A 16,860-nucleotide genomic window follows, 5' to 3' on the forward strand; every position below is an offset into this window, starting at 1 on the left:
CGTTCTTTTTCCAATACGCGGAGGAGAAAAAGAAATAAAAGGGCTTCTTAAGGGAATAAATGAAAATACTTAAATATTTTCAAAACTTAATTTCCTTAAACATCGCCAGTCCGTATCTCCAACTCCCTCCCTTTTCCAAAGACCCTTCCCAGCCTTTCGGCTCCTCCGGAGGGCGCCCTTACTAAACATTCTCTTTTCCCCTTTTCTTAAAAATTAAGCCCAAACCAGGCTCCTCATCCTCCTTATTCAAGCTTTGCCCGCCATCCACCGGCCTCCGGGGCCGCGCCTGGGGAAAGGAAGCCCCAGAGCCGGGGAGGGGAAGCAAGGAGGCGACACGGTCGCTGGAGCCGCTGCAGCCGCCGCCGCCGCCTGCACCGCAGCTACAGCCTGGTGCATCCCTCTTCCTCCCTCCCCGCCGCCGCCCTCCCGGGGCCGGCCCACACAGCACCCTCACCCGGACGCGCACACACATTCCCACCCTCCTCGCCAGGCCCACTCCCCCACGAGGGGAGCTCCGCCGCGGGAGTTGCGGCCGCCGACGCGAAGAAGCAGGGCCGCGGAGCCGAAGGCCCGGCAAAGGAGACCCTGCTCGGGGTCCGGCGGCGGAGGCCGCGGCTCACGTCTCTCCACTCCCCGGGCCCGCCCGCCGCGGCACAGGAAATGCCGCCGCCTCGCTTCTCCACACATTCAATTCAAACTGTCACTGCCGCCGTCTCCCCTCCCCCCGGGTCCGCCGCCACTGCCGCGCCCCGGGCCCGCCGTCGCCCCCCACCTCACCTGCTTTCGCCCCAGCGCCGCGCCTCGCCTCAGGGCGTTTCCCCCCACCACCACCCGATCGGGGGGCCGCAGAGCCCCCCAGCGTCCCGAGCCGCCGACCCGAGTCGCGACGGCCCAAAGCTGAGACTCACCCATGGTGCTGCTGTTGACGCTCCTCTCCTCAGCAGCAGCGGATCTCGCACTGACCGACATCCCCTCCCCCCTCCGCGACCAGCCCGGGCGCAGCGCAGCCCGCCGATTCTCCAAAGCCGCCTACGCCGATTCCGCGGCGTAGCCGCCCGGAGTCGCTGCTCCGCTTACGCAGGCAACAGCGGGCGGACTCCGCCACTGGTTCTCGCCGGACTCCCGCTCCCTCCTCCGCCCCTCCGCCCCCTCAGACGAGGCTTCCGGGCCGAGCGGAGGCTGGCTTCGATCTCGCGAGATTACTTCATCGCTGCCCCGCCGACTTGCTCGTTTTTCGAGCATGACTTCATTGGCGTCAGCGCTCTTTCGCTGCTCGGGTTTAGCCGCCATGTTAACATTGGCGGGATCTGGCACCTCCGGGGTCATGGATAGTCAGGCTTCTGTGCGTGTTTCTTCAACACCGCCGCTAAGGTTAACGCCTTACGTTTGTGGGTGAAAAGCCTGGGGACGCTGAGAGGGAGTGGCCCGTGGGATGCGAGGGTGTGGTTTCGCCCGAATCAAAGATGGCTGCCGTTTGTGCAGCCCCGCGCGTTTTCACGTCAGGTTTCGGAGCTGGAGGAGCCTCTGGGTTGGTCTCTGCGCTTACTTACGAAATTGGCGTGTAAGGCAAAGAGGTGCCACTAAAAGAGGCCAGACTGGGAGGCAACGCTTTGGGTAGGGGTCGCCTGTATGCCTTGGCTCCAGGTTTACTGACCTGGCAGTAATGTGAATGCCAGTGGAGAGATACTTCGAGGCGGGTGTCTATACCCCCATCCGTCCCCGGTTCCTCAGTTTCCTTCACGTTCGGAATGAAAAGTGAAGTTAGGCCCCGGTTACCTCGACATTGCCCTCGCGCTGTCACTTTCCAGTGGCCTGGCACAGCGAAGAGGTCCACTGCTGCAGCTTCCACTGTGGACTCTTCACGATCACACTCGTATTGGCTCAGCCTGTTGGGGCCCGGTTTTGTCCTCGTGGTGCTCACACCATAGTTGAGGAAATGAATGGACACACGTGAAACTATTGGGTATCAGTTAAAAAATAAGGGTTAAAGTGTGTGGTCTCCTACTGTTAATTAGCAGTGAATGTTGCTCAGTCGTTGGCGCCTTCCCCAGCTATTTTCTAGTGAAAGTAGCCTCCTTTTGCTCAGAACAACACGTGATTTTTTTGTACCTTTCATAAAAATTAATCGCTGTCTTCATTGTATAGTTCATGCACACGTATTTTGTTTCCTGTTAAACTTCATGTTATGGAATTGTATGCATATGTAATTATCATGAGCTAACAAAAATGTTCATAGCATTATATTAGTGCAACAATTTAAATATTAACTTACAGGAGAATGGATGAACAAGTGACATTATTGGACAAACTGAAATACACAGAATGCTAAAAAATGGAAATTAATAAACGAAAGCTACTAGTATTAATTTAGAGTTCATTAATATAATATTGAGGAAAATAACTTACAGAAAGATGTATACGGTGTATCATAAATAAAAATTTAAGAAACTGTGAAGATCATATAAGGAAATTATAGATAATTTATAAATTATAAATTCAGAATAGCGATTAGTTCCAGAGAGGAGGAGAAGAGAACGTGATATGTTTCACTTCATAGGATGTTTTTTCTGCCAAAAATAATTTGCAGAAAATGTGGCAAAACCTTAAGGTGGGCGAAGGATACATGGATGTTAAATTGTAATTATTTTCTGTACTCTTTTCTATCGTTGAAATGTTTCCAAGTAATTTAATAAAAATTTTATCTAAGAAAACAGCTCATTTTGTATCTTGATACTGTTTCTTAAGTATCCATTTATACTAAATTGCTTATATATATAAAGTGTGTACAACTTGCCTGGTCAACCAATAGTGTTGAATTTCTGAAACTTCACAGGAGTGCTTTATTAGAAAACTTTGTTAAATTTCTTCTGTGGAGAAGGCAGTGCAGCAGATAATTTAAATGTGTGACTTATGGAGTCAAACTGCTTGGGTTCACATCCCATCTCTACCATTTACTAGCCAAATGCCTGAGAGGGCAAGTTGCTTAAATTTTCTGTGATCCAATTTCCTCACCTATAAATGGGAATAATCCTTGTCTAATTGAGTTTTTGTGAGAGTTAGATGTGCTCAGTCCATAGTACAGTATATGCTTAATAAATTACCTACAAATGGATTATTTTAAAATATAAAATTATGCTGAATACTGTTATTGTTTAATAAAATCTAATAGTTTATAAAGAAGAAAGTCTCCCATCTCTATCGAGCGGATCTCTTAATAGATGTGAAAGAGGTGAATTTTGTTATTTTGCTCTCTGAAAATGGATATATTACTAATATAAATAATATTAATAAGTTATTTGCCTGGGTTTGTTCATACTCTCCTACAAATTCCACCACACACAATAATTTCCTTACCACTTTCCACTGAAAATTAAAGGGAAGATTATAGGCAGTGAGAGATGACATCTTTTGGAACTTTCTCTCTGAGGAGTTCTAATAGTAAATGATAATATAATGTGTATGTTTGTGTACATGCACCTGTGTATTAGAAATTATATGGGGAAGGAGGGAATGGAGAGATAGAAAATTATAGTATTAGTTTCATGATCTCTACTGCACTGTCTGCAGTATTATATTTGTAAAGAAAATTTAGTCTAGACCTTAACCTTCTGACTCAGAAATAGTTTTTTAAAAACAAAGAACTGGAACTTCCCTGTGATAAAGAGGATAAGAATCCACCTGCCAATGCAGGGGACAAAGGTTCGTTCCCTGGTCCAGGAAGATTTCTCATGCTTCAGAGCAACTAAAGCCCATGCGCCACAACTGCTGAGCCCACACGATGCAACCACTGAAGCCCCTGCACCTGGAGCCTGTGCTTGCAGCAAGAGAAGCCACACCAGTGAGATGCCATGAACTCCAACAAAGAGTAACCTCTGCTTACCACAACTAGAGAAAGCCTGTGAGCAGCAATGAAGACCCAGTATAACCAAAAAAAGAAAAAAAGCAAAACTATAGGTTTGCCAACGTAAAAAAAAAAAATAAAAACCAAAAACTCACCTGAAATTTGGATAGACTATGTAAATTGTTTTCACTGCATATTTACAATGTCCAGTCTCAGCTTTGCCAAGCAATGCTTGTTTCCCTAATTAGCAATCTTTTCCACAATAGCCACTTCAGATTTGCTCCATTGTTTTCAAATCATCTCCCTCATTTACTCTCAGCAAAAAATAGAACCCATCAGAGAGGAACTCCAAGAACCTCTTGCCCCCACATTCATAAGACTACATGTGTCTGCATCCACCTTTCAGATATCACAATGGATCAGGTGCCCCCTCCCCATCTGAGATACATATTTCTACATATTCCTTGTATTCCATCTCTTTAGCTTATTCTTTGGATTGTCTCTTCCTACCTTCCCAGGAACTTCACTCAATGGATTATTTATTTATTCAATAAATTTCTGGGTTCTGTCCTTATGACTCCACTGAAATTCTCAACAAGGTCATGAACAACCTTTTCATTCAACCAAGTGGACCCTTTATAATGAATTTTTACTTGAACATTTGACACTATTGCCTATGGCCTGCTGTATTTATGTCTCTTGATTTGTGAAACCACACATTCCTAGCTTTCATCCTAGATCTCTGGCTTCTCTATTTTATCTTCTAGGATCTTCACCTTCTGCCTGTCACTTACGTGTCCATACACCTCAGAGTTATATCCTAGTCAGTTTATTCCTATCTCACTTTTTATACTCTCCTTGGGTGAGCTCATTCACTTCCATGGCTCAGTGACCATGTATATGCTGATAACTCCTAAGAATATATTTCTAGACCAGTTCTCTCTCCTTACTACAATTCTGCACACTTGACTGTGCTCAAAATATATGTCATGATGTTCCAAGATATCTCAAAACAATATATCTGAAATTAAACCCTTCATTTTCATTATATGTTTTTTTATGCTCCCAGTCTCTAAGTGATATCATCATCAAACTAACTGCCTAAGCTAGAAATGTGGGTATTATATTCAACCTCTCCCTCTCCTCACCTCCTACAGCCATCACAAAGTCCTGGCAGTTTTCCTTTCTTGTATATCTCTAATTTCTCTATTTCTCTCCATCTCCACTACTACTGGCATAGTGGTAAAGAACCTGCCTGCCAGTGCAGGAGATGTAAGAGATGCAGGTTCAATCCTTGGGTTGGGAAGACCTCCTCGTGTAGGAAATGGCAACCTGCTCCAGTATTCTTGCTTGGAAAATTCCATGGACAGAGGAGCCTGGCAGGCTATTGTCCATGGTGTCAAAAGAGTGACAGCAACATACCTACACAGTTTGAACACAACTGAGCATACCGACACACACACATACCACCAGGACTATTATTCCAGCTTGACCAATATTATTAATACCTCCTGCAATAGTCTTATCTGCCTGTTACCCTGTTCTACTCCAATTTATTCTTCATATTGTACCCAGAGTGACCTTTCTAAACTTTAACTATGTCAGTCCCCTGTTTGAAATCTTCAAATTATCCTTCAGGAAACTTATGTGATACATTTTCTTATTAATGGCTAAACTACCATGCCTTTCTCTAAACTCTAGCAAGTCTTGCTTCTCACTATCTTTGGGCTACTTTACTCTCCCTTTTATACTTGGATTGCTTACCAAGCTTTCTCCTTTAAGTGTCATCATTGTTTCTAAAAGCCTTCCTTGATGTACCAAGATTGGACAAGGTACCCTCTTATCCCCATTTTTGTTGTTCACTCTCTAATGGAGAAAGCAATGGCACCCCACTCCAGTACTCTTGCCTAGAAAATCCCAGGGATGGCAAAGCCTGGTGGGCTGCCGTCTATGGGGTCTCAGAGAGTCAGACACGACTGCAGCGACTTAGCAGCAGCAGCAGCAGTCTCTAAAGTTGTGTCTGATCTTTGTGACCTATGGACTGTAGCATGGCAGACTTCCCTGGTCTTCACTATCTCCCAGAACTTGCTTAAACTTATGTCCATTGAACTGATGATGCCATCCAACTATCTCATCCTCTGTCACCCTCTTCTCCTCCTGCCCTCAATCTTTCCCAGCATCAGGGTCTTTTCCAATGAGCTGTCTCTTTGCATTAGGTGGCCAAAGTATTGGAGCTTCAGCAACAGTCCTCCCAATGAATATTCATGGTTGATTTTCTTTAGGATTGACTGGTTTGATCTTCTTACTGTCCAAGGGACACTCAAGTGTCTTCTCCGGAACTACGGTTTGAAAGCATCAATTTTTCAGTCCTCAGTCTTATTTAAGGTCCAACTCTCACATCCATATATGTCTAGTGGAAAAACCATAGCTTTGACTATATGGACTTTTGTCAGCAGTGATCTCTCTGGTTTTTAATATGCTTTCTAGGTTGGTCATGGCTTTTCTTCCAACAAGCAAGAGTCTTTTAATTTCATGACTGCAGTCATTTTCTGAAGTGACTTTGGAGCCCAAGAACATAAAGTCTGTCACTGTTTCCATTTTTTCCCCATCTATTTGCCATGAAGTGATGGAACCAGATGCCATGATTTTCATTTTTTGAATGTTGAGTTTTAAGACAGCTTTTTCACTCTCTTCTTTCACCTTCATCAAGAGGCACTTTAGTTCCTCTTTGCTTTCTGCCATTAGGGTGGTATCATCTGAATATCTGATGTTATTGATATTTCTCCTGGCCATATCGATTCCAGCTTGTGATTAACCCAGCCTGGCCTTTGGCATACATAGAAGTTAAATGAACAGGGTGATAATAGACAGCCTTGTTGTACTCCTTTCCCAGTTTTGAACCAGTCTGTTGCTCCCAGCCCAATCCTAACTGCCGCTCCTTGGACCTGCATGCAGCTTTCCCAAGAGACAGACAGGGTGGTCTGGCACTCTCATCTCCTTCAGAATTTCCGCAGTCTCTTTGACTGTGATCCACACAAGGAAGTAGAAGTAGATGTTTTTCTGGAACTTGCTTGCTTGCTCCATGATCCAACGAGTATTGACAATTTGATCTCTGGTTCCTCAGCCTCTTTGAAACCCACTTTGTACATCTAGAAGTTCTTGATTCATGTACTGCAAAAGGCTAGCTTGAAGGGTTTTGAGCATAACTTTGCTAGCATGTGAAATGAGTGCAATTTTATGGTAGTTTGAACATTCTTTGGCATTGTGCTTCTTTGGGATTGAAATGAAAACTGACTTTTTCCAGTTCCATGAGGCTACGTTTGAATTTCCCAAATTTGTTGACATATTGTGTGCAACACTTTAACAACATCATCTTTTAGTATTTTAAATAGCCCAGCTGGGCAAAAAAAAAAAAATACTCAGGCTAATTATCTGGATATACATAACTGAATATAATTTTTAGGTGAATGTGCTTTGTAAACTATGCAATGTTATACAAATTTAATTGTTTTGGTAATTATCTGTGATAAATATGGACCAACCTCCTAGCTTTGGTATTAGAACCAGGACTACCTATCACAATCTGATAGCTGACTTGAAGATAAGAATTTTTATATCTGCTCATTTCATATCACTCAAATTTAATCAATAAAACAGTGTGAAATAGATATTACCCTTATTTTTTAAATGAGGAAACCAATGTTCAGAAAGGTAAAGTGATTTACTTAAGGTCTCAAAATTTGTAAGAGCCTGAGACAACTTTCAAATATTTCATGGCTTTCCAATACACAAGACCTCATATGAAGAGACTTGTTCCTCTGTTGTCCTGAATCCTATTCTCATTTGTTAGACATTCGGTCTGGTGAAAGGGTAAGAAGGCATTTTATTTGCTTGCTTTTTTTATAATTTTCAGGTACTTCTACGTTTAATGCAAGAAGAAAGACATATGAATGATATTAGGTCTGTCCAAAGATTTTCCTTAAGGACCAACTCAAAAAGTGACAGTATGGGGCTTTCCTGGTGGCTCAGTGATAAAGAATCCACCCATCAATGCAGGAGACTCAAATTCAATTCCTGATCCAAGAAGATCCCACATGCTTGAGCCTGTGCTCTGCAATAGAAGAAACCACTGCAATAAGAAGCCTGCGCAATGCAGTGAAGAATAGCCCCCGCTCACTCCAACAAGAGAAAAGCCTGCAGAGCAACAAAGAGTGAGTGCAGCCAAAGGTGCCAAAGGTAAAGAAATTTTAAAAATTATTTAAAAAAAGAAAGTGAGAGTATGAGATGGCACTTCTTATAGAACAAGTTTGTCCTGTTTACTACATTGCCAAAACTTAGCAGACATAGGCAGGCTGGGTTGTAGGAGTGGAGCTTGAAATTTCAGATGTGTATTTTATGAAATAGGTCAGGCACTCTGTAATATTTGTTTGTTAACAGTAATGTCCAAATACCCAAAAAGCCCTTGAGTACTTTTCTTTCCTCTTTTGAAGAAAAGTGGAAGAGCACTGAAAAATGATAAGCCTGGCATGGTACAGTCCAGAGTCTGGGGTTGCAAAGAGTCGGACACGACTGAATGGCTGAAGTGAACTGATAAATGATATGTAAAATAAAGTCATTAACTGACTACAACTTTTTTCTTGTGAAAATTAAAAGCATAACTTACAAAGGCTGAAGCTAGTTTAGTTTCATATTATTAATGAATATGGGAATATATTTTGTTCAAGTCATATTTTGAATATGAAGCCTTGTGATTCAAGGTATTTCTCAAAAGGAATATTCTACCAGCTACAAAATCTCTTTTAAGTGTAAGGAAATACAAACACAGGGAATCAAGGTGAGTATGCTTTAAATATTTTTGTATTTAAATTTTAAATATTTGAAAAACAATAGTGCATTCTAGTGTTAAATTCATGATTAAAAGGCATAGTTATTAGAGGAAAGTTCTGTTGAGGTCAAATAATGTAACTAAAATGATTGACTGTTAATGTTTTGCAAATGAAGCGGAATAGATATTGACATGCTCTTTTATAGATTAAGAATCTACACAGTACAGGAAGTCAAGTGACACTTGCAAGGTTATACAAGGAGTGAACAGAAATTAGAAAAAAATAAAGCCTCATACTTCCTCTTTCTTTGTAAAGAACAAACTTCACCTCACAGAGGAAGAGGAGCCAAAAGACATAGCAGTGATAACAAAACAAAAATAAGATAAAATAGAATGAGAGAATCATGTAACTTGAAGACCAGAGATTTAAAAAACAGCAAACAGCTCTCATTCTTAAATTCTTTACCTTAGAAGGAGGAGTTTTTCTTTTTCCCACCAGCCAAGGAGGGAGTGGGGGAGAAAGCAGCACAGAAATAGGATGTCTGAATCCAGACTGCCCCAGGAGGCCTGATTTATCTCGACTTATCACTGGTGCCTCAAAGAATTTTCAAATTCCAGGGCTCTCCTGGAAATTTGCTTCTAATGTTGATGAGAGTCCCACTTTCCTCTTAGGACTCCATGGTCCTGATAACAGATCTGCAGCTCGGTTGCCCCTGGGACTGAGGGAAAACAGGAAGCCACCTACCTCGAGGTTTTCTTGCCAGTCATCACCTTGTTGTGAACCATCCAATCTGATTACACGGTAGAAATACCACTGAGCACAATATTGGAGAAAAATCCAAAGTACATTAAAAAATCTATTATAAGTGGAAAATGCCATTGTTGCCAACTCCCTTTGGCATTTCCTACCACTGAATCATAAACTGACTGAAATAGGAAATAGGAACACACGGTTTTATGGGAAACCAGCTGCCTTCAACAACCAGACTTAATATATTGACTTTGGCAATGATTGAATGCCTCCTGCTATATAAGAGGTTTGTGAAAGTGAATTGAATAGTACTTAAGTAAGTTTGTGTAGATGGAATGTGTTACATTAGAACAAGGCTGTCAGTTTAAGCAGTAGGAACTTATCCTCTCAAAATCACTTTTCCTAGTAGACCTCTGAGTGACTGACTGTTTCCTGAAGGTGCACCTCTGAGATCTCACATCCAGGAAAACAGGAAATTCAGAGAGGAAGCAAATGCCTGTGCCAGACTAATGTGCTTGCTTTATGTGAAGCAATCGCATTGGATTGCCATGGAGATTTACTGGTGGAGGACAAATGCTTAGTTAAAACAGTCTGTCATTACTTCCTTTATGAGGTTTCCAACAACCAAAAGACTCTTTCTTATACTAAACTTTTAATCGTTTGATGTTCATTTGATCCTATTTTAGATATGTGTCTAATAAAAAAAAAAGATCAAATATTAATGTTTGTGATTTTTACCACAGGTATCATTCAATTCATGGAAGGAATTATGATTAAGATTTATTTATAGGTTTTAGTTGATACTCTTTTTTCTTTGATTTGCTTCTAGAAATTTGGAAATAAATGATAAATCTTGCCAGTCAACCACTAAAAACAGATAAACAGGTTTTATGAAACAAAAATAATGGCCATCATTAGCATCCAAAATAGTAGCAACATAGAAGTAAACACAAATGCTCAATTATAGGTATTTCCCCCAAGAGTTCTTATTTCAAAAGGCTATATTTGTGTCTTAATAGAATCTACTATCTTAAGAACTGGAAGAATCCTAACTACATCTGCTGCTGCTGCTAAGTCGCTTCAGTCGTGTCCGACTCTGTGCGACCCCATAGATGGCAGCCCGCCAGGCCCCCGCATCCCTGGGATTCTCCAGGCAAGAATACTGGAGTGGGTTGCCATTGCCTTCTCCAATGCTGCTGCTGCTACTAAGTCGCTTCAGTCATGTCTGACTCTGTGTGACCCCATAGACGGCAGCCCACCAGGCTCCCCCATCCCTGGGATTCTCTAGGCAAGAATACTGGAGTAGGTTGCCATTTCCTTCTCCAATGTATGAAAGTGAAAAGTGAAAGTGAAGTTGCTCAGTCGTGTCTGACCCTCAGCGACCCCATGGCCTGCAGCCTACCAGGCTCCTCCGCCCATGGGATTTTCCAGGCAAGAGTACTGGAGTGGGTTGCCATTGCCTTCTCCCCTAACTACATCAGCCACCTACAAATTCAGGAACTTCCTCAAGTATTATTTTTTTCGTGTTATATATAAGGCCACAACACCAACTACTGAAACTATAAATGTTAGAATCTGCATTTAAATGAAGCAGATGTATTGCAGATGATATTATATTTTTTTACAGCCTATAGTTCACATATGGCATGAGTGTAACTCTTTTCCTTTTCAAATTTATAATACACAAATGAGAACTCTTCTGAAATCCTTCTTTCTGATAAAAGCATTCATTTAATTGTTTATTACTTTAAAATATGTTTTTGGTTTGAGCTCAGTGTCCATGACATTTAAATGCTGTCAGTGAGCATCAGACAATTAAAATGTTTTCTCTTGTAAAATGTAGCTGCTTTTACAAATCTGTGAGCAAACATGACCATGAATTACTTTTGCTATGAGACTGCGGACCCTGAAGATGGACTAAAACTTAGCTATCTTTTCATCTTATGTAAACCTAGCATAATGCCTTGCATATAGTAGACACCCCAAATTTTTGGAAAACATGAAAACATTTTGGAAATAATTGCATATGTTTTTAGGATTCGCATGTGTCTTAGGAAACTGAATAGAGTAGAAAAAGCAACACCAAAAAAGGGTCAAAAAAAAAAAAAGAAACTTGAAAGTGTTGTAAATAGGAAGAGATTACTGTCTCATCCTTGTGTTTGGTCTTTATCCTCAATTTCCATTACACACAAACACATTGAGGAAAAAGTCACACAAAAAACAAAACCAAAAAACACTTTCCTACACAATTCCCCCCTCCTTCCAGATTTGACAAGGTGGAGATTTTTCTGTTTTTTGTTTTGTTTTGTTTTGTTTTTCAGCCTCACCATGAGATTTCTGAGTTTGTCTGTTTTCTTTTGGCATCCTTCTGACATTCAAATGAAAGGCTTAGCTGACTCTGCTATTGGTAAAGTTGAGCAGAGAAAAAGAGGTCCACCTTTCCTTCTATCTCAGTCCTGATCAGTTCTGAATAGAGGCAGGCCTGACTCTTTGCTTCCTAAGATATACTAACCTGTTGAAGAAAAGTAAGGTCAAGCTCCCCAAACCTATGGTTCAGTGTGGTGTATAAGCAACCGACATGTACTCTGGAAAAAAAAGAGAAGAGAATGAAGAGATCACAGAAGTAAAAGCCTCTTTTTCAATCACAGGCAGGTACTCTCCCTCGTCCTTTCTTTTAGTGTCTAACATGCAGCAGTCTCGAGCGAAGCAATCTCTCACTTTATAAGTAAAAGGAATTGCTGAAGGAAGAAAGAAATATTAGGAGATCTAGAGACCAATTATTCCAGCTACTGTGGCTGTGTAACTGTGGGTGAGTCACTCTTCTTCAGGAAATTGAAACTATGTCAAATATGTGAAAGTTACTGAAGTTGGCTGCAGAGGAGAATGTGGATCCTTGGGTAATTTCAAGTTTCCTCCCTATTTCTTTCTCTGAAAAGCACACACATCAAATATAATGAAGGCTGAGGGGGAGGGGACGGTCAGGCAGAGGGAATGTGTTAAGATACAGTCTCAAGAAATGTGTGAACTCAACCTAGCCACTAGGCTAATATAGGGTGATTTAATTATCTTAATCTAAATATTTATCTAATGAACTTAAAAAACTCTGCAAAGGTGAGCTATTTATTCCCATCAATCAGTGGAAGAAATCTGAGAGAAATTAAGTGGAAAAAAATTTGTTTTGTTTCATGGTTCACATAATGAAAATGGAGGATAATTCAACAGGAAAATACCTTATAATAACTTCTTCCTGTTAGTGCCATACCAGAATGAAGGTGTAGGTGAAGTCACTCAGTTGTGTCCGACTCTTTGCGACCCCGTGGACTGTAGCCTACTAGGCTCCTCCGTCCATGGGATTCTCCAGGCAAGAATACTGGAGTGGGTTGCCATTTCCTTCTCCAGGGGATCTTCCATCCCCAGGGATCAAACCCAGGTCTCCCACACTGGAGGCAGACGCTTTAACCTCTGAGCCACCAGGGAAGCCCAGAATGAGGTACATCAAAAAACAAATTGTTTACAAACATCCAAAGATCTTTGAAATCCTAGACATTGTTAGGGACTAACGTGTATTACATCCAGTCCTCAAAAAAAAAAAAAAACTGTTTGAAGCAAGTTTTACAATTTTGATTTTATCATGGCAGAAATCAAGGCTCTGTTACATATTCAGATTACGGAAAATTATCTTCTAGCTTAATGTCATCTTATCACATTTATAGGTCATTACTATATTCTTTCAGTAAACTACCACCTTTCAATATACTCTATCTCTGTATCTATCCATCCATCCACCCATCCATCCATCTCTCCATATTTGATAGTCACTAATCAGAAATATTTGCCAGAACATTTTTGCATTTACAAGTGATTTTGATAAGTAAAGGAAAAAATTCCATAATTTTGGGATCTCCTTAACAGTGATCAAGAGGTGGTGGGGGAGAACCAGGAGAGCCACTCTTGTTTACTCTGTTCATTGTAGGGTAGGGCAGCACTGGTATTTGGAATACTAATAAAGCAGAGTCTGGGTCTATAACTTCAGTTATCAAAAGAAAGAGGCTTTGATGGATTGTGCCCCCTGATTACAATCTCTGTGAGAAACACACACATATGTATTGTTCCCTGTAAAATGAAGACTTTGTACAAATAGGCTGTACAGTGGGATGAAAAGTGCTTCCAGAGAATCTCTGGAGCAGCAGGACTCTTGATCATCATATCCCCTGAAATGTTATCATTTCTCTTCAGATAGCAATGGGATCAATTTAAATGTGCTACCACCTGCCTACAAGCATGATTTCAGGGAATTCAGCATATCTTCCAAATCCTTCCTAGCTCCTTCCTCTGATATCAACATCATTCCTTTAAGTGCCTGCTCTTCAAAAGCAGTAGGTCCCCAAAGCACAAGACTTTCATCTGTCATCAGACATGTACTACTTGATGTGAATGGAGGTGAAGACTATGAAAACAATAGTCCCCTCTTCAAGCACTGAGGAAGAAACAGGTAAAACTGGGGAGGCTCGGGACACAAAGACAAATTTGCCAATTTCACTATGTTGCCCAGGACATAATCTGGGGATAATGAGAACCCTGTCGGTCAGGAGTCATAGGGAATTTATTTTAACCACTAGTGAATAAAGTGAGTAGGAAATAAATGCCTAATGCCTCATGTTAGCAGAGTCCTTTATAGTCAAATGATCCTCCTAGCTATCACCCCTGGGTGAGGCTAGCAAGCCTTTGCCCCAGTTTCTGTGCATACCATGGATAGACAGAGTATAGCGTTTGCATTCAGAACAGACTTAGGTTCAACTACAGCTCATCCACTTATTGGCCATTTGATCTTGGGCAAGTTAACCAGTCTCACAGGGCAGTCAGGAGGATGTAATGCAATTTTGTAAGTAAAGATCTTTGTACAGTGCCTGTTACACAAAAGGGATCGAATACACAATCAGTTCTTTCTGGGTCTCTGCTGAGAATCACACCAGGACAAAAGCCCAGCCTTGAACCTAAGCCCAGTCAACTCTGAGTCCTAACTGCTTGCCCAAATCCTGCTGAATTTTTATCTAAGCTTGCACCCTCTTTTCTTATACTTTCCAGTAACAGGATGAAGCTTTAGGTACGTATCTTACCTGCTTTATATCTACCAACTACACTCCATGGATGACAGTACCAGTTTCATTCAGACTGGAGGCTGCTCTGGTCCCCTTCAGACTTGGTGATTTAAACCAAGGGTTCTCAACACTTCCTGGAACCACCCAGACCTAAAACTTTACTGTATGTAGAGCAAGAGAATATGCGTTTTTAAAAAAGCTCCTCTTCCCTCACTGGAAGGGCCATCTCACTAATCTTCACCGATTCTTGATTCCATGCAGAAGCTGCCAGCATGATGTGAAACCAAGACTGAAGTATTTACCTTGCAGATAGTGGGTGCTTAATACATGTTTATAGAACAAATGAAGGTTTGCTGTTGGATGTTATTTTTTTCCTTACGAAGATATTTAGTCATGGAATTTAAAAATAATGGCACATACTATATGTGCAATGAAGACTGGTTTCTGAATGATTAAAGCCTGTTTTCTTTTGGGATGTATTTTGGGAAGGCAACTATTTGGGAGAACGCCTGTGAGTACAGAAGTTCCATGAAAGTCAATGAAATGACAGTGTATTGAAGAGTTTTATGAAGCACAAAGGAATATTTGAAATAATAATGATGTTATACCATTCAAAGCTTAGGGTTGGGTAGTACATTCTAATTTGTTCTAGAAAAAAGGGAACTGGGGCAAGCACTTTCTGATAGGTTACAGTGTATGTCAGCAGGAAGGGGAAAAGCAAGAAAGGGGGGTCTCATTGCTATACAAGCACAATAAAAGGACCTATGTCCTTTTTTCCTTTTAAAACAATTTTGTTAGTGTGGAGAATTTCAAACATATCTAAAGTAGAGAGAAGAGTATCGTAAATCTTCATACCCATCACACAGCTTCAACAATTTTCAACACTTTGTCTATATTGGACCAAGCTACGTGATACAAAATAAGGTTTCTGAGTTTGAAGATCATTTGAAAAGAATGTGTAAATAAATACTTTAGGACTAGGTCAACATTCTTTGGGAAGAGTCAGAGATAACATGTACTCCCTGCGCCCATTTACATATATTTTTCAACATCTGGCTCACAATTCAACTTTGAGTTGGATGATTACAGCATCCCAAACTCCGCACAATCTCCTGATGAGCATATATAATAGAGTACTTATCTCTAAAAAAACAACTTATTTATTTTTAGAACTTAAGAAAATTGTGAGCGTGTTTCCCCATCTGGGCTACAAAGAACCAGTGAGCCTACTTTACTGTGGTTTCCACATTTGTGGCTACAGATATTCTACCACCAATCTAGTATTATGACAATCCAGAGCAAGATAGGCTGGAGGTCTGGGTTCATCAACTGAAGACAGTCTCTGAGGCAAAATATTAAGATGAGTAGTTTTATGTTGAATACAAGTAATTTCCTGGGAATCACTATTACTTGATTCAACCATTTATTTAAGTATATGGTAATATGTCAAGGTTTAGCTTTTCTACCATTTCTTTTTCCAAGTAACCAGTCTGTATTTTCAATTTTTAGTACAAAGTCATCGAGTGCTATGTTGTACTCTTCGACAGTGGAAAGTGAAGGCTGAATCTTAGTGAAACCATTGTTTGGAAGGAATCTACCATATCATGCTTATTATATATAGTTTCATGTTAAGCACACAGATCAATATGTATCTGTTGAATGAACAAGATTGAGTTGTTGTTCAAAAATACATATCTTCCTTCCAAGTATTTTTCTCGCTGCTCATGTGTTTTAATACCACATTAATGTGTTTTAGTCATCAAAAAATATTACTTATCTCCAGTGTATTTTCCTTTGGGATTCAAATTCCATGTTGATAATCTTTCTCTCTGGCCTATTAGTTCCTTTACCTTGAACTCTGTGACTCCATCTCATTCTGCCTTAGATATTCCTTAGTGTCACCTCATCTTAGTTTTTACCACCATCCATAACCTCTCCACATCTGAGACTTTCAAATTTGAAGCTTCCTCTGACCTCTACCTATTTATCTCTTCTATTACCTCACTTTCTCTGACCCCCTTCCCCCTTCAAATTTTCAGGCCCAATCCCTTTGCTCTTTTTCCTTTAGTCAGCCTTCCTGGCCTCTCAGGATGTCCCAAGGCACCTACTTTAGGACAGCTTTTCTCAGGGACAGTTTTTCCACTGTGCTCGCTGCACCTGAATCCCAATGACTTACGTCACTTATCTTGGGTCAAAATAGTCCTGCCAATCTCCAGCCGTGGTTAGGCCAGCCATCTGTTTCTTATTCTTTTTCTAGGCAGCTGAACAATTCTGGAGAAAATGGACATAACTGGGTTGATTGGATGTTCTAACATATATTTTTCCAATTTGCCTGGAAATTCAA

At 40.9% G+C, this 16,860-nt stretch overlaps 1 protein-coding gene across 5 annotated transcripts in view; it reads right to left on the reverse strand.

The window, feature by feature from the left end:
* The window catches only part of SEPTIN7 (septin 7), a 104,356-nt gene extending 101,067 nt beyond the window's left edge, over nucleotides 1-3,289 (reverse strand). For 4 of the 5 annotated variants that reach the window (XM_040260194.1, XM_040260192.1, XM_040260195.1 and 1 more), the window contains exon 1: nucleotides 909-3,289. In XM_040260194.1, coding sequence (XP_040116128.1) covers nucleotides 909-969 — 61 coding nt within the window. In that variant the 5' untranslated portion in view covers nucleotides 970-3,289. The remainder of the gene's footprint in view (nucleotides 1-908) is intronic. The other variant, XM_040260196.1, reaches the window with a different exon arrangement.
* Between the last annotated feature and the right edge of the window lie 13,571 nt (nucleotides 3,290-16,860).

This window comes from Oryx dammah, unplaced genomic scaffold (genome assembly GCF_014754425.2).
Source record: "Oryx dammah isolate SB20612 unplaced genomic scaffold, SCBI_Odam_1.1 HiC_scaffold_18, whole genome shotgun sequence".
NCBI lineage: Eukaryota > Metazoa > Chordata > Mammalia > Artiodactyla > Bovidae > Oryx > Oryx dammah.